The sequence below is a fragment of the Apteryx mantelli genome, chromosome 15, assembly GCF_036417845.1.
Source record: "Apteryx mantelli isolate bAptMan1 chromosome 15, bAptMan1.hap1, whole genome shotgun sequence".
Lineage (NCBI taxonomy): Eukaryota > Metazoa > Chordata > Aves > Apterygiformes > Apterygidae > Apteryx > Apteryx mantelli.
Window position 1 is genome coordinate 11,833,947 of NC_089992.1, and position 25,380 is coordinate 11,859,326.

General features: G+C 39.5%; 1 protein-coding gene across 1 annotated transcript; it reads left to right on the forward strand.

The window, feature by feature from the left end:
• The first annotated feature begins 7,213 nt into the window (after window positions 1-7,213).
• BTBD1 (BTB domain containing 1) lies at window positions 7,214-24,406 on the forward strand. The gene is made up of 8 exons (XM_067305721.1): window positions 7,214-7,623; window positions 14,535-14,691; window positions 15,285-15,390; window positions 16,802-16,999; window positions 17,273-17,465; window positions 18,035-18,122; window positions 22,398-22,544; window positions 23,470-24,406. Exons 1-8 carry the CDS (start codon window positions 7,214-7,216, stop codon window positions 23,626-23,628), a joined length of 1,458 nt encoding a protein of 485 aa, XP_067161822.1. The 3' UTR covers window positions 23,629-24,406.
• Window positions 24,407-25,380: the final 974 nt, after the last annotated feature.

The window sequence follows — 25,380 nt, forward strand, 5'->3', positions numbered from 1 at the left end:
TTAAGGTAGGTATAGAGTGTATTTAACAATATAATTACTAATTGAAGTGTTACCTGAAAGCAGTGTCTATAAGCTGCTGTTGCCAGAATAAGTGTAATCTTCCAGCTTCCTGTCACATATTCAATTATATCCATTGCTTAATGTTGTAAAATCATTTTTTCTCTTTTTCTTGCATTTTATAAATGGTAACACCTTAATGAGGCATGTGGATGCTATCACTTGTAGAAAGCCGTGCAAGTATTTAACTATTTAGCAATATTAGATGTCAATATAAGACTGAAAAATAAGTATATCCTACATCAACTGCAGTGAAGTTTAGGAAAGCAAAACAGAGTTACCAAAACATGAAAATGAAGACTCTCTCCCATGCAGGAAGTGCCACAGGATCATATTTATTGGCAATATGTGATTCCTAGGGTTCTAGTCTTATGTTTCATCTGCAAGACAGGCTCTTCAGCAGCACAGTGTCAAAACCAATGATCCTGCACCATGCTATAACATTCCTATGTCAGAAACAAAAGGCATTTCTGTCTCAACGGTCATTTTTAAATAGGCAGGCCAACTCTTTCTCAAATCCCAAGTATCAGCCTTATGCCACATGACAGGTTCCTCACTGGGAACCCTGTCCTCAGCAACAGACCTGATGCGCACGTGTGGCCACCTGACTGGCGATACTCTGCTCGCAAGCAATATGCCTGGGCCCGTGTTTGTCAGCTTTTTGATCAGACCATTGCTAGGTCAATAATCAGCATTTCTAATAGGAAAGATGTTCCTCTTCTTTCCAGTCTCCTAAATGGCAGCAGTTCTGTCTTGATGTCAGCACTGAGAAAGCATTTGTAAGTATGCCAGCAAAAGCATACAGTCGAGGACATAAAAATGCTTATTTATTAAGGGTCAGCTTCAAAATAGAAGACTAACTGGCCATTAGGTCTGTGTGTCTACTTTTAGTCCTGGAGACAGCAATTATCCTTAATATCTGTCTGTTAAATCGTAACAAATTGTAGGGCTTAACATTATATTGAGGCATAGCTGATTTTATTTTAAATCAAATAAATGTCATTAATCTATACAAATATAGATAGGTGAACCTTAAGCAAGCACATGAAGATCAATGCAAGGATTAAGGGATGCTATTTATAGCTCATGGAAGCATTGCTCATGTGTTCACATATGGCTCTGCCAAGTAGCAAACTTTCATTGCATTATGATGCCAGCTACAAAATACCATCCTAGTACAAAACAACTCATGTCATTCAATTTTTATTGAACAAAGCTGATACATTCTTTAAGAGCCCACTTCCGCTTTTTACAAATAATTTTTAAGGCAAAAGAAGTCAACAAGCAATTGTCCAAATAAAGATTGAATTTAAAAGACTCATATTTGGACTTATGTTCATTTGTTGAGGGAACAGCTTAGACCACACATAATTGCAGCCCATCTGACAGCTTTAAATCCAAGCTATTCTATTTCTGAATTTCTTGTTAGTTGAGACCATAAGACCTAATAAATGATGCTGTATTGTAAATCACAGACGGTGTGCTGCACCAGAGGCAATATAATGTAGTTCATACGGTATGCACTGGGGGTCAGAAGGCCGTGTGATAATGATCTGCTGAGGATTTGGGGGGATTCTCCAGCAGCAATCACACTACCAAAGAAGCATGCAAAGAGGAATTAGTGGTTAGTCTCCATTTTGCTTTCAAAATTGAATATCAGCACCCCAAAAATAGAGCTGCTTTTTGTGTTACAGCATGTTTATTTGCTAATTAATAATTTAAGATGGGTAGAGACATCTCAATAAAATTAATAGGCATTAGAGTAAAAAGGGAGTATTTTGTTGTACTATTTGGCTTAAACTGCAAATGGCAAGAGTGTGGCTTCTCAGTAAGAATCTTGCTAATCATGTGAAAACCAAACTGCTAACTAAGTACTGTGTTAGAAATGGAGGACATGTGTGCCAGCCTGAAATGCTACTGTGCCTCAATAGACTGCACACATTTAGCAGGGATGGAAAAGTAAATGACTTCACAAAATATTCACCGTTCAGTCATAAAGAGATGGTGGTAATAACCGATAAAAGAAATTCCTCACATTTACTTCTGCAGCTATGCAATAAAGTAACATTTAATGATGGGAAAAATGTATCAAAGTTTTGCCATAGAGCCAGCCAAGTCAGAATTCAAAATGATCGGTAAACTAGGTACATGGCGAGTATAAGAACACCCAGAGATCTTCTCAGGCTTAATTAATTGGTTTTGTAAAGCACTTTCAGATAAAAGATGTCAAGAATGTTGCTGTTGTTATTTGCTATATATTTTGAAATAAACAGCTGTGTAGAATGAAAAATGAAAGAGCTACCTCTACAAATGGTAGAGCTGAGTGAATCAAAATTTCCTTGTGAAAGTTGTGCTGGTTGCATACATCTTTTTTGAATTAGGGTTCTAAAAATATTCTCAGAAATACATTTATTAGCAGGAAAGTTTATTATAACAGTGTAATATAAGCAATAATTGCAATATATTAATAGAAAATAATGTAGAAATTATGAGTATTATCACTAGAAGTCTGTGAAATATATCAGTATAATTGGGAGCACATGTACATAACAACCTATATACCCCAGGACAACTAGTCAGCACAGCTGAGAATGTGCAATAAAGTGCTCACATGCAAGAATTACTTGTAGAAATGATAGGGCAAAGAATTATAAATTGTAAAAAATTCTAAGAAAGTTGCACACATATTATGGTCAATTTTAGATCACAGTAGAATTTATAACAGAGGAACAAATATCAATTGTTCTTATTTTGGCTTTTTTATTAACGTTATTTAGGCACTCTACAAGACACAAGATAAAAACTAATCCCTGCCTTTCAGCGTTCCCCAAATCTAAGACCTTGGGTTTGTGTTCTGTGTTTGCATGGATCCCAAAGGAATTCAGCAGTGCTCCATATGCTGCAAGGTTACATTACCTGCAGGTCCCACATCACAACAGTACAGGGTTAATGCTAACTAGAGATAAGAAAATAATAATAATCACAATAAAAAGCTCAAGGAGATAACTTTATTGTTATTATTTGAAAATGTTGTTACAAATTTACACATTTTTATAACTGTAATGCTACCGGTAACTGAGTTACGGGAACGGTAGTATGCTCGTCTGTCTGTCATTCACAGCAATGTCATGGATCAGATGTAGGGGATTTTAAGTATCTGAGCATGGAAGGGAAAAAATGTCATCATATGGCCACAAATGGCCCCAACCAGGAAGTTCAATCAGAAACAAATCTGTGATTTGCTCTGAATTATTCTTTTCCCTCCTGAAGCAGAGGAAGGATGCTAACTACTTGTGAGAACAATAATTAATCACTGTAAAATTGTGTGCCAGCTCAAAAACTAAGATCATAACAACAAGTAGTTACTTAGAACATACACAAAGCTGAGTTCATGTGGGGAAAATAAGGAAAGGGAGGAGCATTTAAATAAATTCAGGAACAAATGACTGAAAACAATGTGCTTTGTAACTCAAACCCTTTGATGGCTCTCACAGAAGTGGCCCTGTATTACTGGCAGGGAAGGACAGGGCCTCTGGGCAGACATTCCTGCACTTCTGGGACATCCCAGGCATCACAACTATCTCAGAAATCCCCTGAGTTTGATCACTAAATTCTCTGATTTTTTTTTGGTATATGTGAACCCACTTTCTCCTCTGTCTCCCTACTGACAGGTAAAGGAACCTCAATGATTAGAAAGTTCTTCTTTTATGGACTTCCTTAACAAAAAGCAGCAGCTCGGCATGAGCTAGCTCAGGCCACTGTGTAGACCTTGGAAGTATGTTTCTCAAAAGCATGGACACTCCCTGACCTTCTGTTTTGCTGGCTAGTGATCAGCACAACCTTCACAGCTATATAACATAATACTGTTGAACTTTTGTCTGCAGCCCTTGATTTGCAGCCATTCTGTTACATGAGATCAAACAAAAAGTTCCTCTGGGCCAATTCACACTCCTGATGTTACATAAATATTTTTCTCTGTATTAATTTCTATTACATTTCCTAGATAAAAACTGAGCATGCTAAGAAAGCAAACAACAGGAGAATATTTTAGTGACATTCACAGGTAACCCCTTTTAGGAAATGCATTGTGTATTATTTTTGATTCAGACTGGTAAATACAATCCCATGACATCACCTTAAAAAATGGCTGTGCTCCCATCTACTGATAATGCCAATGAAAAACCAGATGACTTTTTTAAGAAGGAAGCTGGCAAAAAAATTATAAGGTGAAACAAATATCTGAGATTTATTGTCTACATGCAGAAAAGCCCAGTTTTAAAAGGAAATCTGTTATTAAATACTTCTGCAGCTCTCCACTCCAAAACTGTTTGAATTAGTGCATTTAGCTTTTAGCTGATCTGTATATGGGCATCCAGGTCTCATTTCTCCTTTTATTTGTCCTGTCCAGTTTTTCTTTTTCGTTTTTTTGGGGGGGAGGGGAGCTCTTGTATATTTTTATGATTTCTTTTATATTATTTTAATTTCTGGTTTTTCCCCTCATTTTATTTCTCAGCTTGCTTTATCAGACTATTTTATAGTTCTTTCCCATTCTTTCTCTCCTGCAAAACTTTCTCTCCCTATGATTTCTCCTCCTTGAAGCTATCTTACACATTTTGTCTGCCCCAGCCTCTTTCCTTTCTGTTTGTTGGGCTACTGTTCCTGCTTTTTGCCTTACCCTTTTCAATCCTCGTTAACTTCCTTTAGTGTGTTGCCGACGCTGTGTTCACATTGCAGGAGACACACAGGATGATCATGCCTGCTGGCTCCCAGCTGATAGACTAACCTGTGAATGAACACAAAAAGGTAAAAGGAGAAAGACAACTGTGCAGAACCTCTCTCTAATACCTAGACCATCATGACTGAAAAAAAGAACCCCAGAAAATATTCCAGTTCTCAAATGTGTGTCCACAATGTAACCATTTCCTTCATGGAGTTTTCCATCTCCCATGACAACTGATTCATTTTTCCTTCCTAAAAAGGCTCTTTACCCCCAAAATGACTCCTCACGCAATAGTTCCTCGCTGGTGCCTCCAGGTTCCACAGGATGGGTCTGAAACTATGTGCAGTGAATCTCAGCTTTCTGATCTTCCAGTCCCCACACCGCCAAGGGAATCCGGGCCTCTCCCAATCTCCAGGCTTTGTCCACATTGGGACAAGGAAAGCACAAAGGAGATAGCTTACTTCTTCTAACTGAGCATTAACTGAATTTATTTTTAAATATAGCCTCTACTTGCTGTCTTCTGGTTTGTATACTCTGTCTTCTTGTGTCCTTTCCCACAATGGTCTACCCCAATGAAATTGCTTCCATCTTCCTTAAGGTTCTGTAAAATTTGTTCTGCGAAGCAGACCACATTTGCTTGGTCTCAGTTTTGTCCTAATTATAAACCTAAATGCAGAGTGGTGACATATTCTATTCCTCTTTTAGCCACATGCTTCCATAAATGCTGACAAGTCAGGAGCTATGATAAATAGCTTTCAGCTCCATAATTTAAATTGCTGCTGTACTTACAGCAAAACTCCAGTAGGTGGCAAAAGCATCCACCTTATTTTTCAATTGACAGTTGATGTTACTGTGCTTGGTTGATGTTACTTGGTTGATGTTACTGTGAAAAGGATCTTGCAGTTCCAAAGAAATGTAATTCAGATCTCACCAACTTTATTTTGTGTATCATATATTTTTAAATACAATTTCTTTGTTTTGCAGTGAGCACTAAACTTTGGCAACAATTCAGAAGTCTTTTCAGTTGAATGCAATAATATAGGACAGTGTAAGATTTTGTAAAGATACTTTATTAAATTGAAATGTTATGATGAATTTCACAGATTTACAGGTATCACCTTTCCTGCTCACACAGAACTACTGCACTGAGAAACTTAAGTGCAGCCTGTCCAGCAGCAAATATCGATGGTAGGGAGGTCTTTTATTTATTTCTCCCTTGTCACACAAACACACTTTCTTTTCAAAAGCCACAGAGGTAGCAATTTAAAAAAGATCCTAGTTTGTTTGTCAGAATTTGCCAACTTGATTCACCATCTTACATTCTCTGGTCCAAAGACTTTCAATTTGATGGATAGTGCTTTAGGCACAAAAATGTGCTCTCTACTACATTCACTATTGTTAGTTTTGTTTTGTTCTGTTTTCTCCTCAGAAGTTTAAAATATGAAATATGGAGATGCATTGTAAATGGATTTCTCATATAAAAATTAAAATAAAATATTAAAGATTGTTGGTACGTGTACCTTGTACCAACAGTCTAATATTTTAACATTATTTCAGAAATACACAGTTAAAGTAGGTATCGATCTCTGTTTTGTTTCAGTTATCACAAGGAAACAGGTGTAATATTCGTTATGAAAACAGATTTGAATTTCACACGCTTTAACGCAATAGCCGTAGGGTTTGTGCAGTCACAGGTATTGCCGTATCGCCTTCCGCGCCCGTGGCAGCGCTCCGCGTCTCGCACAGCTGCCTTTGCCTCTCCCCCGCGCGGGACATTCCCGGCGGCGGGGCCACACGCGCTGACGGCGCCCAGCAGAGCTGCCGCCCTGGTGACACGGGGTCGGCGCCTGGAAGGCGGCTCAGACGAACCCGCCTGTGCTGAGAGGAGACTATCACTGCGCTGTGGCTTTTCCGAGAGTGAAGCCAGGCGGGTTTTCACGGGTTTTGCGCGAGAGAGCGCCCGCGGTGAGCGGCACCGAAGCCCCGACGGCTTCGCCGGGTGACAACGCCCGACCGTTACTGGCACGACATCGCCTCGGCCGCGGCGCTGCGGCGTTTCCCCGCCGGGGGCCCGCGAGCCCCTTCGCCCGGCCGGGGGCTGCGCGGCGCCGGGGAAGGCGACCCCGCGGAAGGCGGCCCCGGGCGCAGCGCCCCTCGGCGGCAGCGCCCCTCGGCGGCCGCTCCGCCCCGCGCTTCCCCTGCGCGCCGCCGCCGCCACCGCCCCTGCCCTGCCCTGCCCTGCCCTCCGCCGGCCGCGAGGGAAGGGCAGCCCGGCGGCGACGGCTTCGCGGGGCCGCCGCGAGCCTGCGCGGCGCGAGGGCGCATGCGCAGCGGCGCCGCGGCCGGGGGGCGGGTAGCGGCTGGGGCTGGGGCGCGCGGGCGGCGGCGCGGAGGGGGTGCGGGAGCCGCCGGCCCCCTGAGCGGCGCGGGGCGGCGATGGCGGCCGCCGCCGCCGGCTCGGGGGCGCCTGCGGAGGCGCCTGCTGCTGCTGCGGCTGCCGCCGCCGAGGCCGGCGCGGTGCTGCAGCGGGAGCCGCTGTACAACTGGCAGGCCACCAAGGGCTCGCTGCGGGAGCGCTTCGCCTTCCTCTTCTCCAACGAGCTCCTCAGCGACGTGCACTTCGTGGTGGGCAAGGGCAGCCCCCGCGGCGGCGGCGGCGGCGGCGGCGGCGGCGGCGGCGGGGGGGGCCCTCCCGGGCCGGGCCAGCAGCGCATCCCCGCCCACCGCTTCGTGCTGGCGGCCGGCAGCGCCGTCTTCGACGCGATGTTTAACGGCGGCATGGCCACCACCTCGGCGGAGATCGAGCTGCCCGACGTGGAGCCCGCCGCCTTCCTGGCGCTGCTGAGGTCAGGCCGCGCCGGGGGCCGAGCTGCGCCTGGGGGGGCGGCGGGGGGGGGGGCTCCTCCCGCCGGCGGCGCCTCACCCGCGGCCCCGGGGCCCCGCTCGGCGGCCGCTGCCTTTCCCCTGCGCCCGCGGTCTCCCTGCCCCGCGCCGCCTCCGCTTCCCCCGGCAGCGGGGCGCGGAAAACGCGTCGCCACCTTGGGGCCGCGAGCAAGGTCAGGCGGCGCCCGCGGCTCCCGGGGCTCGTCGCGCGCAGCCCGCGCCGGCGGAAGGGCCCGGCCGTGAGCGCCGTCAAACGCCCCTTCGGCAGGGCGCCGTGGTGCTGCCGGGCGCCTCTTCTGGCTTTTTTTAAGCGAAGTGGTGGGAATTAGTGGCTCGCTTGTCTCTCCTGTGAGTGCTGCGGCTGTCCACCTTCTAATAACGGCCAAAAAGAACCGAGGCGGTTGTACAGTGCTTTTAATTTCATTTGACATTTACTTTGAAATTTTATTGATCTGGCTGTTTACTTCTCCTTTTCAGTGGTAGTAGTAAATTGTTGTACATCTTTGCCAAAGTAATACCCATTACAGTTGCACTTATTCCAGATATTTTTTGGGTGGAGGGAGAACATGTAGCAGAAGGCAGTTAACTAACTGATTTTGCATGTAAACCACCCAGGTGAGATCATCAGTGCAGTGGTGAAGAAAAGTATGTAAAATGGGTTGCTAACTTCCAACTTGGGCAGAATAGAATCTGCTGCTTCTCATACTCACAGAACTGATGAATTTACCCATCTTTTACTCAGTGTAGTGGTAAATAAAACTTATGGTATTCATAAAAATGGTTACTGATAGTTCTTGTGCGTCAAGCTTATTGCTGAGGTATGGTAATATGACTAAACTGCTTAACCTTTAAGGTTTTTTTTCTGAAGGAAACTCTTCTACTAGGCAAATCCTTTGTAAAATATATAAAACATTTCTGTAATGGAGATCTAGGAGGCAAGTAATACTATGGTCTGGAAAGAAATTTAGTGCCTCAAAACTTTCTGTAATGGAGAAGTAAAAAAACCTCCAAATTCTTAACAGCTTTCTTTTTTTGGGAGGGGGGGGCAGGGACTAAACAGACCTAACAGTGAGGAGTCACTTACTCCTTTTAGTAATCACTGAAATGGGAGCAACTGATTTGTCAGGCGGGGGGGGTGGCTTAGTTTAAAAAAAAAAAAAGCAGCAGCAGCTTCTGCTGTCTGTGTTGCTCATTAGCAAATGAATTGTTTTTATTTTCTGGATTCTCAGCAAACGGGGAGTAATGAAAATATAAGGTGAAGAGTTTGTGTAGCAGAGTGGGAAATAGTAGGAAATGTCTTTCAAGCAAAAATCTTTTCCAAGATTAAAAGTAAATGAAAGTGTGCATGTATGTATGTGTATACGTGTGCCCGTGTGTATATATATATAGAAAAAATGTGGTACAGTGAAAAGCGTATGTAATTAGATAAGTTAGCTTGGATAAAAATGTAAACACAAGTGTTGTTGAGTTCTAAGTAACAGTAAGAAGGATAACACTTGAAAACTGTAAAAGTGAATGAAGAGATGTTGTTACAATCAAACAAAAGCCATCTTGTGTTTGTAGAGCTGCTAGTACGTAATGGCCTGGGGACTTACGTAAATAAACTTATTATACTTGTATCTTGTCTAAATATCACTAGATTGATGAACTGTTAAAGCTTCTCAGGTTTGAAATCTTCTTTGGTTTGAAATACATGGCAGCTTTTTAGGACATACCTCTCTATTATATGTATGTTTGAGCTTATATTGGAATAAATATGAATTGCAACACAATGTTAAAAACACATCCGAGGAAGACTTCAATACAGACCAGTACTGGACTTTTTCCATACCACTATACACTGTTTTTAAAGTATACTGACTATAAGACCATCTGTTTTTTTCCTGGTGTTGACCAGAAGAGGCACAAGAACTGTTCCTTGCATTGTTATCCCCTTTTCTCTATCATTAGTAAATTTGCCAAGTAGTGGTGGTAGCCTTTTATAGGACCCTCTCGTTAATCTCTGCGCAGACCAAATTGAGCTGTATTGGCTAGGAGTTAGGTCAGTTGGGATCTTTGCCTGTACGTAGCAGAAAAGCATCAAGATAAAAGAAAAATTAAACTGATATAAAAATTTTTAGAGGGAATTTACTAACTATTTAATGTTCAACAAATTGTTTCTGTTTTACTTACTCATGCATTGCGTTAGGTCCTGTCTGTAGGTGACATGTCTGGTAAGGATAATCCTACTTGTAGTTTAATGCCAAAGAAAAAGGGTTTTAAGAAAAATTTTCTGATTTTCTTAAAAAACTGATCGTCTTCATCTGTCAAGTGAGACTGTTATTTCCTTGTCTTATGATGTAAACTTTCCTCGATGTTAGTCTTTTGTTGCCAAATAGATCATAGTTTGAGAATTACATTTATGAGGAGGAAAAAAGCAGTTAGAAACTGCACAATTTAAACAGCTAATATTTACCAAGTTAATGTGACATGTGACATCTGTTTTCCAATTTGTCTTTGGATATATTCATCCACAATTTAAAAATGGCTATAATTGCTACTTTTTTCTGAGAGGGGCCTCTAAAATACCAGATTTTTAGAGTTGAGGCATTTAAAAATAATGATGAGAAGCTTTAATTGATAGTACCACTGTAATTTGAGTAATAAGTTGTGCGGGCTCTTTTTTCCCTAAAGAAAGTTGTTGTAAGTCCTCTTTATCTATCATTTTGGCTAAAATCTTAACTGTAAAAGTGGAAGAGGAGGAGACTTTTAGAACTTACTGGGGAGGGGGAGAAAACATGCTTAGAAAATAATTGGCTGAGCTCAGAGGCCTGAAAACGACTGTGGTGTGTGTTTTGGCTTACCATCCGGTATTCCTCTTGCCTGAAGAGCTCTCAAACATGAGCCAAAGGAGTTTTTCTGAAGCAGCTGACTGCTTCGGTAGTTTGGCAGATAAATCCTTAAGAACTGGAAATTAAGTCAAAGCCACAAAGCTTGTGTCTGCTTTTTCTGGTTCATAACTGTAGCGAGAACACCTGCAGAAGATCTGGTGAGGAGTCAGTGACTGGCAGAGTATGTGGTAGCAGGCCCAGGATGTGAAACTACACCCTAACCAAGTTCCCATCAGGGCCAGGCGTGCGTATTCCCTTTTGTCAGCAACGTCTAGCTGCTTCCCGGGCAGTAGCTACTCCAGGTTAGCACAGCTGAGATAAGGAAATGGTTCTAGTAGATTTAAGGGGCCCTTGGGAACAAGAAGTCAAGTCTCGCCCATGCATCTGACCCGTACCTCCAGCAGCCTGCCATCGGCGACCCCTCCTTGTGGTCCCCGGGGCTCCCCGTGCAGTCTGCAGTGCAAGTCCTTTATTAAATCTATCCTGTCTAACCCCTTATGAACCTTGAGTGTCTCTCTCCGCCGGTATCCGACCCTCTCTTGCCCGCCTTGCGGTCACAATAATTAACTTCTTTTGCATATTTCTAACTGCACAACTTGAATAGCTGAGATCTGGAAAATCAAAATAGTTTCATACTAGCATTCTGTGTTTCTGTGTTCTAGAGTTTTGGTTTGTTTTTTAATAAGATTTTTTAAATTTCTATTCATTCTCATTTTAAAATGCAATTTACAGTAATTTAACTTGTACTTTGATCGTAGTTTAAAGGGAAGTGACAACATGGGATGAAATTAACCTTCCAAATGTCTTAGCAGAGGACTTTAACAGGCAGTAAATAGAGGGGTAATCATGGCTAACTGGGAAAGATCTTTGAGCTTTTTATATTGGTGAAAATATGTCAGTTGTTGGGAAGATGCTAGGGCTATGGGAGAAAGAAGTGCTAACTTGAGAGTAAAGAAAAGTGGTGTAAAATTTGAGATGCTTATTTAAAATCAACAGTTGAGTGGTCACTTGGAAAACTGTTCTTTCCACTAGAAGTGTTCTTCCACTACACCCCCCCAGTGAAAATAAAATTAATCAATGTCCAAAGAGCAGATTATTTTCTGTGAGTTGGAAACTCCTGAGGAGAAGAGAAGGAGGGAGGGAGATAATGGAAAAGAAGAAGAAGTGGTCTTGAACCCCACTGATCTTAGCAGTCTGTTACTCAAGGAGAACTACTTTTAATTTATTCTTTTCTTTCTTAGCAAATTAAAAAAAATGGTCTCTAAAATCAAAGGAGGAGCGAATGGAGGGATCTGCAAAAATGGGATGTAAATTTAGATAAAAGGAGAACCGGAAGCAGAGAAAAAAAGGATTGGGGAAATATGTTTTTAAATGTACACATGAAAGATGAATGGAGGAGGAAGAATGGTGTAAACATGCTAGTTCACACTTGCCACAAATGGGAGAGTCAACACAGCCTGGAGAGCTGCTGGCACATGAGCAGAGGGATTTTTCAGAGAGAAGACACACCTAGAGTTCTTCTTTATGAATAGAGAAATGAGTCATAATCATCAATCCATAAACTTAAGGAAAATGCTGTAGAATTATATGAAATTTTAGAATAATTTATACTTTATTACTATTTTTAATTGTTTTTTCAGCTACCTCTTAACTTTGCAAATTCACACTTTTTAGCATTTGCAAAAGACTACTTTTTGACTCTGGCAAATGCCAGAAGAGTATTGGCACTGTACAAAATCTGAAATATTAAACACAACAAAATGACTGTGTGACTTTCCTAATGTATCTGGACACTTCTTGTCCTGTCATGAGTTTTCTCAGTTTAAAAGTATGTAACTGTGTCACATGTTCTTTTACTATGAATTGTCATGGTCTCTGGTGATCGATTCCTAGAAACAGATCATGAGATCAATATGCTGGACTTGAGATGCTGTGCAGCTCTTGCTTAAAACTTTAACCACTTAAGTGCTGTGAGTTTGTCACTGGCACATATGCTTTCATTTGGGGAGTGTCCCTTAAGGTACAACCAGTCACACAGCAGGGCAGGAATTGGAGCAGGGAGCTTCGGGTCTGTTCTCCATGGGATCAAAAAGCATCCTGTAGCTCATAGATCTCACATGAATGAAAATCTTGCATGCCTATATACTGTTGCCACATTTGGATTCCTGTCCTTTGGTCATGTAATTGGCTTCTGACCATGTGAGGACAAAGCCTGCAAGATTGCTGGGAAAGAAAGGATCAGGAAAGTACAGGCTACCAGAATTAATAGCTTGGAGCTGCACTGTGACTCAGAGTGAACCACAGGCCAGATAAGCTCCTCTAGTGGGTCAGTTTATTGGCTTCAAATTGCATGCTCTTCAGGAATAAAATCAAAATGTTCCTAAAAACAACACGATGAAAGTATTTTTTAGGATTAAGTAAAACTGCTAGTGTATGGTTGGTAATGCTGCTCTTTTTCAGCCTGTTAATGTTTAATTCTTACATGATTGGGATTTCAAGTTCATATAAAATCTTACAAGGTTAGGACATTTTGAAACATTTTTAATTTTAAAACTGAAATCTAAATGCACTATTTTAGTGCTTTAATGAAAATTTGTCAACTCAATATTCAAAACTGCATGTTGAAAACTGTACCTACTAGATCTTAGTTTCTTGAAAGTAAACTTGTCAGTGATTGTGAGTGGCAAGTCAGCCTGTTATTTTGATCAATAACAAATAATGTATAGGTTTCATAACTTAGTTTGAAATGAACTAAATTAAACTTTAACTAATTAACACTTCAGCATTTAGTTAAACTCCTTTCTAAAAGCTGTTTGATGTAAATCCCGTTTAAAGAGTTAATCTAAAGCATCACTCACATTTTCCAAGTGATATGAAAGCAATTTGAATGAATTTGAGTATTGTAACGGTAAATGTATACTTCTTGGTAAGTGACACCAAGTTTAACATTGAAGGCTATATTTAGTTGTGGATTAGCATGAATGAGCAGTTAGCAATGATTGAGAATTAGTTCTATTTTAGGAAAGTAAAAAATATTAATAATGAAGAATGTTAACTGAAACTTTAAATACAGGTTTCCATTACTTAGATCTCCCCTTGTTGCAAACAAGCTCATTACTTTCACAGGCTTCTTCTGTTAAATGCAAACTGCTTATCATTACTTTAAAACTTCTAAACCTGTCTTCCATCTCTACCTTCTTAATTTTTTTGGTTATTATCTTAAAAGCTGATGAAATATTGATAAGATTATCTTCAATGTCATCAGTAAGAACAGTCATTTTTTAAAAGTCCTCCTTTCTATACAGAACTTCAAAATAAATGTTGTCTTGCCTAGTCTCAAGCGACAGCTGCTCAGGAAAGATTTTTCCTGGTTTTGGTGAAGATTTCTATCTCCTGGCTCACTGCTAATGCTAAAACCTCAACCAGTCATGTAGTCTCAAACAGTGGAGACAAGCCAGAGTTTTTTGCTATGGCAGTCTGCAGCAGGAATAGGAGACTCAAGGTCATCTGCTAGAATATTACTTGCTTTTCTCTCTTCTGTACCCTAGGGAATAGTGACTTTGACATAAGGTATTACCAAAGTAGAAGTCCTTGATGCTGTTCTCCTCATGATTGGGAAGCAATATAGCCTTGGAGGGTTATATATGCATATTTAGAAATACAGCTCTTCCCAGTGCATCAAAAGAGATTGCATTAGTATGTTAAGTAATTCTGCAGCTCAGCTGTTGTTTACAATTTAGTAGCTATGTATAACTGGTACAGCCAGATCAGTCTTGGGGAGTAATATGTATTTAAAACAAATGTATGCTATTAGGTTAACATAATACTCTTTCTTCAACTGTTTTATTAGTTTATTAATTTATAAAAATGTCATGTGGGCAGCTGTTGCATATTCATAGTGCAAATCTTTGACCTGTTTTCCAAATGCAAAGAGACTCTTACGTTGTGCTTAACTGCACATCAAGATACATTTTCATCATCTATATTTGTATATTGTTTTCCAGGTTTCTTTACTCAGATGAAGTTCAAATTGGTCCAGAAACTGTTATGACTACTCTTTACACTGCTAAGAAGTATGCAGTTCCAGCCCTGGAAGCACATTGTGTGGATTTTCTAACTAAGCACCTCAGAGCAGATAATGCTTTTATGTTACTTACTCAGGTAGGTTCATTTAAGCTTAGTTTTGATTTACTATGAAAATCAATATTTGGAGAGAAATGACTAAATAATATTTCACAGTGGGTTTAGCCATGACATAGTCTAGTTTATGTATAAAAATCTATCATTGCTCTATGCTAGCATTTTTATGGACTTGTTCTGGCTTCTTATCTGGTAGCGTTAATGTGGAAGGAAAGGATCTTGGGGTTTTTTAATTAATATGCAATGTATTGGGACATTTCAAACAGGACCAGTTTACTCTTCGGTGTATTTGCATGAATATTGTAACTTTTTTGTTAATACTGTATTTCAGTTCACTATAGTAGATTTGATTTGTACTTATTTTACTTACCATATTGCCAAAACTAAAAACATAAGCAGAAAGGAAAACTTGCATGCAGTGAATTCTCTTAAATCCTCAAAGTACGTAATTAAAGTGCCCTTTAAGGTATAAACACAGGTGTACTTAGACAAATCAGCCTACTAAAATTAAATCTATTCTAGAGTAAAAATATTTGTTCATTAAGATTAGTGGTTTGACAACTTGATGCTTGCAATACCAGAGTAACCAAAGTGGTATTTCTTTATTTTCCTAGGCTCGTTTATTTGATGAACCTCAGCTTGCTAGTCTTTGTCTTGACACCATAGACAAAAGTACCATGGATGCAATAAGTGCAGAAGGATTTACTGATATTGATATTGGTAAGTTGCTTTCTGTGTCCCAAGTATTACAGTTCTGAAAGGAACCATACTGTTTTGTTGCTGCATGGTTCTTCTCTATTCAGAGTTGCACAGATCTGGTACAAATTATGGAATACATTTAAAAAAATAATAATCTAAACTGCTGATTTGTTTCACCTTTTAGGAAAAGCCAGCAGTTGTAAATTTGGTTACTTCAATTTTTCCAAATTCCATTGTTGTTTATGTCTAAGATCTTACTCCAGTTCAGTTAAGATGTGTCAAAAATTCAGACTGAGGGTGGGTATTTCAGCTGCTTAAAGAACTTGTGAAGTCATTGTTAACTCTTGTGTTCAGTAGGTTTATGGTACTGTCTGTGACTGTTCATCTCTGTTCTTGGTAAGTCTCAATCTGTTGGGACTTTCAGATGTGATATTTTCTATGACACCAGATGTGCCTTGCTCAAATTTGGGGTATGTAATAACTCCTGAAGAAGATAGAATATTGAGAATGTGAAAACACTGTTTTTCAGGCTTGTGTGAGAGGAAAAGTAGAACGGACTAAAACTTAAATATTCACTACAGAATTTTTATCTATCTGTCGTTCATAAAATGCCAGAACGAGTATATAGGAAAACTTGCTTTTGTAAAACATGTGAATACCTTGCCTCACATCCTGTGTTCCACTTTCAAGCTTTAGACGATAACTGACAGCCTTTTCTGAAGGAGTTATTTCAATTATTGCTGAATTAGCTTGCACCTATACTTGCAAGGAGTGCTTATTTCTTGAGGTTCTTCACAGTATTATTCATTTGAATTGGTGTTCACCAAGTAGTTTCTTATACTTTACCATTATCAAAGTTGTGCAACTCCGTAGGAACTGTTTTTCTTAGGAAATGGACTGTGTTCTCTTTTATATAAAATAACTAAGAACAAGTTCTAAGTTAATATCACATTCGTGTATCCTTAAATGTTTTTTTGCAACCACTGCTTCTAGTGTCTACTGCTGATCCAGATTGGCAGGTGGATATGCAGATGAAAAGACAGTGTTGTCATGAATAACTTTTTTTTTTCTCCTCATAGTGTGCATTCATCGCTCTACTTATAGCAATTCCCCTTTTGATCTTTCCCTAGCCATGGAAGTTCTTTAGGGTATTTGTTGTCACTATAGAGATTATATGCAGTCATAATCTTAGGAATCAAGAAGACATTCATATGCTGTCTTCATAGCAGGAGGAGGGGTAAGGGTTTTTAGTTTGGAGTATATGTTTCATTCGGAGATTTATCTTAAGACATCAAAGATAAGACAGTTTGTCTTATGTCTGTTATAAATGTCCTTAATGTTTATTTGTTTAGCTTTTAAGCTTACTTGAGATGTATAGAATTGTTATTAGTCTGAATGAATACTGATCCAAGCCTGTCAACTTCTTCTTTAGACACATTATGTGCAGTTCTGGAAAGAGACACCCTTAGTATTCGAGAAAGTAGGCTTTTTGGAGCTGTTGTTCGTTGGGCAGAAGCAGAATGTCAAAGACAACAACTGCCTGTGACATTTGGAAACAAACAGAAAGTGCTTGGAAGAGCTCTTTCCTTAATCCGTTTTCCACTAATGACTATTGAAGAATTTGCAGCAGGTGAGTGTTTGGGTTCTTTGTCTTACTGTTGGACCATATCTCTGCACTATACTGTTCATCTGCAAGTGTTTAGATGCTTAATACTCTATTATGTTATTAATATCCTACTAATGAAAGATGTGATGCACTCTTAATCAAAGCAAATCATCCTGCAGAAGATGTTCTGGCCTTTGAAAAATGTTATTGTCATTTTCAGTTTGCAAATATATGTGGTTTAAATACACCAGTTGGAGTAATTCTTAGAATCACTGTAGACATTTTTTCTTTTCACAGGTCCTGCTCAGTCTGGAATCTTGTCAGATCGGGAAGTAGTAAATCTCTTTCTTCATTTTACTGTCAATCCTAAACCCAAAGTAGATTATATTGACCGACCAAGATGTTGTCTTAGAGGAAAAGAATGCAGCATTAACAGGTTCCAGCAAGTGGAGAGTCGCTGGGGCTACAGTGGAACAAGTGATCGGATTAGGTATGGCTTTTGAAACTATTTGGAGGAGAGGCAGAGAACTGTGGAAAGAAAGGAGACATCTTACTCAACTGCTGCTTCTTTGGCATAAGATACAGTAACAAACATGAGGGTTCTGTTTGGGCAGGTTTGATTTTTTCCTTTTTTAGGAAACTTAGGCTGTTCCACACATAGCAAAATATAAAGTAGCAAAGAACAAACTTTTGTAAGGCTGAATGCATCCTAGAGCACAGGATTCTGGTGACTGGATATTTGGTGCATATCCCATTTTAAAATACTAAGTCTCGATCTGTTTTTATTTTGGAGAGATTCAAAAGAATATGGTTATCTTTTGTTTAGTGATCCTGAATATTCAAGAATATCTTTGTATATTAGCAAAGCTTTAGCCTGCAAAACTGATACCTTAAGCATATTGCCATTGAAATCTAATAGAAAACATTGCTGAAAAAATATTAATGTAATGTCATTTTAAGTTTACTTCCCTACTCCTCAAAAGGAATCCTTTCTACTTGATTTGGAATAAGGTAACATGACAGTTTTTTAAATTTCTTTCTTGGCTTGTGTCTTGTTAGGTTCACAGTTAATAGAAGAATTTCCATAGTGGGGTTTGGGTTGTATGGATCTATTCACGGACCCACAGATTATCAAGTTAATATACAGGTACAGTATATTCTGTTGAAATAGCATATGTAGAAACTACTACAAGTACTTGCAAAACATCTGGTGTATATTTGAATTGGGTAGCAGCAGTATGTTAGGCAAAGAATCTAATCTGTGTTTTGATCCCAGCAGTGGTCATAAGCAGGTGCCTAGGGAAAAGTAAGAGCAATATGAAATTTTTCTCCCTTTCCCCTTCTGGCCTCCAGCTATTTTCAGTATAGGGGATTTCCTGAGAATGGTTTGGTTTCTCTGTTTAGTAGCTCCCAGTGAATCTGTCTTCAGAGGACTTGTCCAGCCTAACCTTGAACTCCTGTAAACTTACAGCAAAGGAATTTTACAAGTTTCTGATCTGTTCATTGGGCTCTAAGTCTGTCCTTTATTGAAATTTCTAGTAATTCAGGCAGTTACAATTCAGGAAAGAGATCTTGGATTTGTCATCAACAGTTCTCTGAAATCAGTGACACAACATGTAGTGACTGCCAGAAAAAAAACATTAAAGGTTCTGTGTCATCAGGGAGATACTGAAAACAAGATAGAAGGTGACACTGTGTTGCTGTATGAAAGCCAGGTGTGCCCACATGTTGAGTGCTGTGTTCATGCCTGGTCTCTCACAGTAGTATTAGAAGGTAGAGAAAGAAGTAATTAAAATGATTACAGGGATGGAACTGCTCCTTTATGAGAAGAGACCAAAAATGCTAGGACTCTTCAATTTGTAGAGGAAGAGGCTAAGGGGAGGTGTGATCAATGCTTCCATAATCACAGAGGCACTGGGTAAAGTAAATGCTGAACTGTTTGTTATTTACCAAATCCTACAATATTAGAACTAAGAGACTCTTACTGAGACTAGCAGGAGAACAAAACAAATATGAGTATTTTTTTATACAGAGGATACTAAACATGTTGCCACAGGAGACAGATATCCCTTTAACCTGGTGGTATTTGGACAAATTCATTCAAAAACAACAGATCCTTTAACAGATTCCAACAGGAATAGAAGGAGGATGTACACTGTAGCATCCCTAGAAGAACAGTTGTGCATGCTGGGAGAATGGACAGTAGAGTCTGGATTTGGATCCTGTCCATCAGAAGCATCTTCTGTTGCCACTGTCAGAGCATATTGGACCTAACAGACCAGTTGTCTGACCCAGTAGGGTGTGTATTATGTTCCTAGCTTGCCTAGCACGCATATTGGCCTTAGAGGCTTGTCATTGCCCAGGCCTACAACTGTTTGGAAAGACTGACATCTTGTTTGCTACTCCTTCAGTCTTAGGTGGGAGGTTGCACGTTACTGTTACCGTAACTGCTTTTGTAGTTACTTAAGTTTTAGGCTTACTGAAAACATAGTTCCAGCATGGGAATCTCCTCAGGTTCTTCTGCTGATAAATGATTCATTTGTGGTGGTCATCTTTTGACTTCTGTGTGAAGACCTTAACCTGCTGATGCTCATTTTATATCCTGATGGTGTTTACCCCACCAGAGAGTCTACAGGGCTTTCTGCTACTGCTGTGTTGAAAGAAGTATTTTACACTGGTTTTGAAGCTTTCAGCTGGCTGTTTCCTCAAACCTTCTCTTGGCCTGCTTAATTACATTTTTTTACATTTTAATCTGTCAGTTTGAACCTTTCTGTTTTAATCTAGATAAAACTTCATCTTTCTATAGAATGCCCCTTTTTGCTTCCAGTATTAGTCCTTTGCTGTCTAGTCATGCCAGCCTCTTTCCCCTTTCTCAAGCCTTTCCTAACAGGTGATATGTACTGATGTTGTACTTGGAGTATGATGTCCTTCAGTAAGTAGTCTGCATGCTATCTGTAAGGATTTGATTCTCTTAATTGTTCCTTTTAGCTTCTTTTTAACAAGCTTCTGTGTTTTTCTCTTTTTGAAGTTTAGCGTAACTGTGGTGGATTTGTTTTGGTTGCTCATGTAGGAATGTTGACTCTTAAGTATATTATGGTCACTGTTACATAGTGTTTCCATTATGAAATTTTGAATCTGATCCTGCTCATCACTTGGTACCAAATCAAGGGTTGCATTTCCTTCTACCGAGCAATTGGTAAGCAAGCTCATGAAATGGTCAGTGATAGCATCTAAAAATGTCCTCCCTGCTTTGTGTCCTGGTGTGACACTTGGCCAGTCTGAGAGAGTAATTTAAGTCATCACTAAAACTCTATTTCATGTCAGGATTGTCTTCTAGTTAAGTGGGCAGTAATACTGATCCAGCACTATATCTTTAAATATGGACTTTCAGTCTATATGAATTGTGTTATTTATTGCAATTAGTTTTGATTTGATTCTAAGCTTTCTAACACGTACTAATACTCTGTGACTAGCCCAGTTCTGCTGTCCTGTGTATTTTGTAACCCGGTATTACAGCATCCTATTGATGTGATATATTAGGTGTATAGGAAATTTTGTGGAAATAGAAAATCCGTGACTTCACTTAGCCCATCTTATTCCATAGATTTCTAGCATTTGTTGAAACTGTTCCATTCGTTCATTTCTAGGCATCTTTTTTTTTAAATGGCAGTTCATTTTTCTTCTGTTTCCTATTAAGTTTTTTCCATTCTCTGACCATCCTGTACTTAAGGATAAGAATTTTTGTGTCCGTCTTTCATGAAAGAATGTTATGTCTTCTCTCTTATGATGTTCCAGAGAGAATGTATCTGGGATGAGGTTTCAAAGGAATTTGTTGCTTTTTCCACATCCCTCAGCTTGAAAGCTCACTTTTAAATTCCTGGATTTGAAATGCCATGAGTTTGGTTTTTTCAAACTGCATCTATGTAAGTGAGTAGCACAGTGCACTAGGAATAGATCTTTAGAACAAAACAGTTGGTACTGAAGACCCAGGAGCTACACTATACATATTTTGGGATTTTTACTTTGTACTAACTCTTGTTTGATCCTTTGAACTAAATTCCTGTTAGCAGATGAAAAGCATTTGGTGTGCTCCTTCAGTGTGTTTTCCGGATTTATTTCCTCTGAAAAGAATTTAGTTCTTTCAAGGCAAACCAAAGCATGTTAAGAAACTAGTAAGAGATTCACTTGAAAAACACACTCCTGAGCCAACCTGAAAGGCTAGTGTACCCCTATGGTTCAGGTGAAGGCCATCCATCCTATACGGATTCCCTTTATTCTGGAAGTATTCCCAGTGCCTGATGAATCTGAAACCTTGTCATACAATCTTTTCAGCCAGCTATTTAAATTCTGCCTCTCTGCCTTTCTTCCTGGACCTGCATGAAGCACTGGGAGAGCTACAGAGAAAGCTAAACGTTTTATTCTTGACTTAAAATAGTGATAATTTATATTACAAATACATCTTTTGTGTGAAGTGGTATATGACTTCAGCATTATAATCTGTAGTATTTCTATTGATTGTGGCTAAAAAAACCCCACAGTCTGAAGCCCTATTTTAGGCAAGATGTACTCTGTCTTATTTGTGCGCTACTAAAATTATATAGTAATTTAATAATAAAATATTAAAGCTGATTGGATTCTTGTTAGTGCAGTAATCACAAGATGCAGTCATTCATGTTGCTCTAATACTCTGCTATCCAACTTCTGCAAGAGACGTTCAGCAGCAGGAATTGCTATCCAAAATGACAAGAGCATATTTTAGCTAGCGATTTCTGTTCTCAACTAAAACTGAAGGGAAAAGAAATAGAATATGCAGTCTGAATGTAATTTTTAGACTGAATGTAAAATAGAAAAAATTTGTATAATTGTATGGTAGTGGGGTTGTTGATCATTGAAACACTGAAAGTTTCTTCTTATTTCTGAGAATGTATCACGGTCTGTTTACATTATTTGTGAAAACTTGTTTTCCTAAATTAGCCAATGCCAGTGAAGAGGCAGGGCCTACATACTAGTTTTGCGCTTCTCATGTGGGCTGTGTAGATGTACAACAGAGATTAGCAAATCTAAGTACAGGATTGTACATAGTCTATGAAGGTCAAAAGCTGAAAGTCTAACAACTATTTTTCGTCTCCTCCCAAGCAAAACCTATAACCTGATCGGAGCGCAGTGTTTGTGGGCTGAATTCAGCCTGCAGATGGATAACCTGTGCAAAAATGTACAAGTTGTGCTTCAGCACACTGCTGGGTGAATCCTAATGGTATTATCGGGAAATTATACCTGCCTTCCAGTTCTGAGGTTGCACTATCCTTCCAGTAAAACTGGGCAGAGTAGGCAAGTGTTCACTTGTAATATTCTAATATGCATGTAACAGGAATCTTTCTCAAGCTTGTAAACCTAAAAATATTATTTTCATGTTTTTATGCAGATAATTGATTATGAGAAGAATCAGACACTAGGACAAAATGATACTGGATTTAGTTGTGATGGAACTGCCAATACATTCAGAGTTATGTTCAAAGAACCTATAGAGATTTTACCAACAGTCTGCTACACAGCTTGTGCTACACTGAAGGTAAGAACAGTATAGAAGAAACTGTTGTTTTGACCCAAGATTTTGTCTAACTTGTATTTGTTTTCTGATGGAGGAATGTCTTCTAGGTCTTCAGTTTAAGTTCAGCGCTAAAGAAGGCTGCAGTTAAATTCTGTGGTAACTTGTAAAATTGCTATTTCTGTTCTGTGCCGCAGCACAGAATTCATAACTGGAGTGAGAGAGGTGGGGATGCTAATTTATCTTCAATTTTTCTCCTTTGTTTTCCCACTTTCTGGCTCAGTGTGGGAGTTGGAATGGGTCCTAATGGAAGTCACTGTGGCCCTGTGTGGGCAAAATCACTACGTACAATATTTAATCTGGCAGCTATCTGTATCAAAGTTTAAGGGTTTTTTGTTTTGTTTTAAGATTTCTTTTTATCAAGGATATTTCGGCCAATAGCTATATCCAAGAAAATCAAAAGCTTTATTTTTTACATACTAGTGCTTGAAATACAGGAAGGAGTGATTTGTTTTAGGAATGGCTCCTCCTAATGTTAAAGACAAATGTATTCATTCAATGTTTTATCCAAAATTGTTAAAAATTAGTATTCTTTTAAATCTAATTCCCTATACAGAAATCAAAGTTGAGTAGGTTGGAAAAAAAAAAAGAGGCTGAGGCAGAGAACTAAGTGAGGGTATGGACAATCTGTATGACAAGGAGAAATACTATAAAACACTCATAACTGGTAAGGTAAAACCAAGTGATTTAAGTCTTCTTTCAGAGAAGCTTTTTTTATGTAGACTTCTAGGCTTTTACTTCTTTTGTCTGTGGTTTTGTATGTAACTTAAATTGCTGTGGATACAGTAATTTTATACTACTATAATAATCTAAGTCAATAGAACTTCAACACTTTATGGGTTTTGCTGCACATTTCCATTCAGTTGCTAATCTCTTCTGATGTTTCTAGGGTCCTGATTCTCACTATGGAACAAAAGGATTGAAGAAAGTGATTCATGAATCTCCTACTGCTAGCAAAACATGCTTTGTATTTTACAGTTCACCAGGTAACAATAATGGTACATCAATAGAAGATGGACAAATACCAGAAATAATATTTTATACATAATTTCACGTGATCACTTTGGATGTGTCAGTGTATCAGTGGACTTTAGCTCACTATTGGTGTCAGTCACAAAATTCTGTGAAATTACATGAATATGTAAAAACAAAACTAACTTGTTTGAGAGGTACCAGAAAAGCTATTTTCTCTGCATGATTACTGGCAGAATGGGATTAACTTAGCTTTTCCTCTTAACGAAGCCTCAAGTGGAATAAGTACGCTGTATATTGAAAAGATTGTTTTAAATAGTATCTTGTGATTAATGGCTTTGTATTTTGACCCCTTCATTTCTGACATAGTGGAATTCACCTTTTAAACTGGAAAACGTTATTCATTATGAACTTCTAGTGTACATTTTCCCCAGCCTGTCCTAAAAAGACAATAAATCTGCTGCTGTATTCCCAGCTTCCATGTCTCTCCAAAATAACCGTGGAATGACCCTATGAACCTGCATTACTATTTGTTTGTAAAGTTCATCAGCGAAGCTGGATTCATACTAATATCATTTTGACTCTTTGGATGAACCATGGAGAATTAATGGACTTAGCACTTCAGATAGCATCAGCAACTGTGGTGAAGAAATACTAAGTCAAAATCTGCAATATAGATGTATCCAGAATCTCTTAATTCAGAAGGGCTGTTTTGGAACATAGAGCTGGTTATGGAGATAGCCACTGTATATACATATGTGCCTGTAAGAAAATGTATAATGTGAAAATGAGAATACAAGACTTGTAATGTTATTTTATGACTGGATGCTCTAATACTAAATGCTAAAAAACTAGTATGAAATAAGGATTATTTGTGTACAACTAGTTTTACAGAATGTGTACAATAATTTGATGTAGTTATGGTACATATATGGTATTTAGTGTCTTGCAATATTTGCTGTAGTTTCACAGGTAAATAGTAGAACTCCTTCATGTACAGAGACCTGTGCCCTCTCCCAGACTCCCACAAACTGAAGCAGCAGTTTGAGAACAATACTGCTTTGAGAACACAGGGAAGAAACCTTATCTGCTCTAGAGCTACTACCGTGTGTACATTCACCTTTATAATGCTTTTACTGTCGCAGTAATTAGTTTACTTTTTAAAATATGGAAACAGGTAAAAACTTGCATCACTTCACTTGCAAATACTGCCTTTGAAAAGGCAGCTGGCGCTAGCTTGCTACTTTAACTAACTTGATCAATTTTCTATTACAGAAGATTCACCTTTTCAACTGGAAAATGTTATTTGTTATGAACTTCTAATGTACATTTTCCCCAGCCTGTCCTAAAAAGACAGTAAATCTGCTGCTGTATTTTCCAGCATAACCATGGAATGACCCTATGGACCTGCAGTCCTATAGTAATAGTAATCTTGCTATAGGGACTATTGCAAGAAAGTAATTCTATAGATATCGTTCATTGATTTGACCCCTTTTGTTGGCAGAGGGGTTTTAGGTGCAAGCTGAACTTGCAGCAGCAAACCAAAATGAAGTCGGGTTCTGGTGTCCGGTTGCTGGAGCTACTTTCGGGGGGGGGGGGGGTAACAGTTTGCTCTATGTCCCAAGCCCCACACTGGGTGAAGGACGAATTACCGCTGTGGAACTGCCTCTGTGGTTTTAGATGCATGCCCTACTTAGTGTTCAGCCGCCCGCCAAGGCGAAGGGCCGGTAGGTCTCCGCTCTCAAACACCGCCTTCAGCGTAGGCGCCGCGCTGCCAGTAGCGCGGAGCAGCGGCGGCGACGGAGCCGCCGCATCCCGCCAGGCCGGG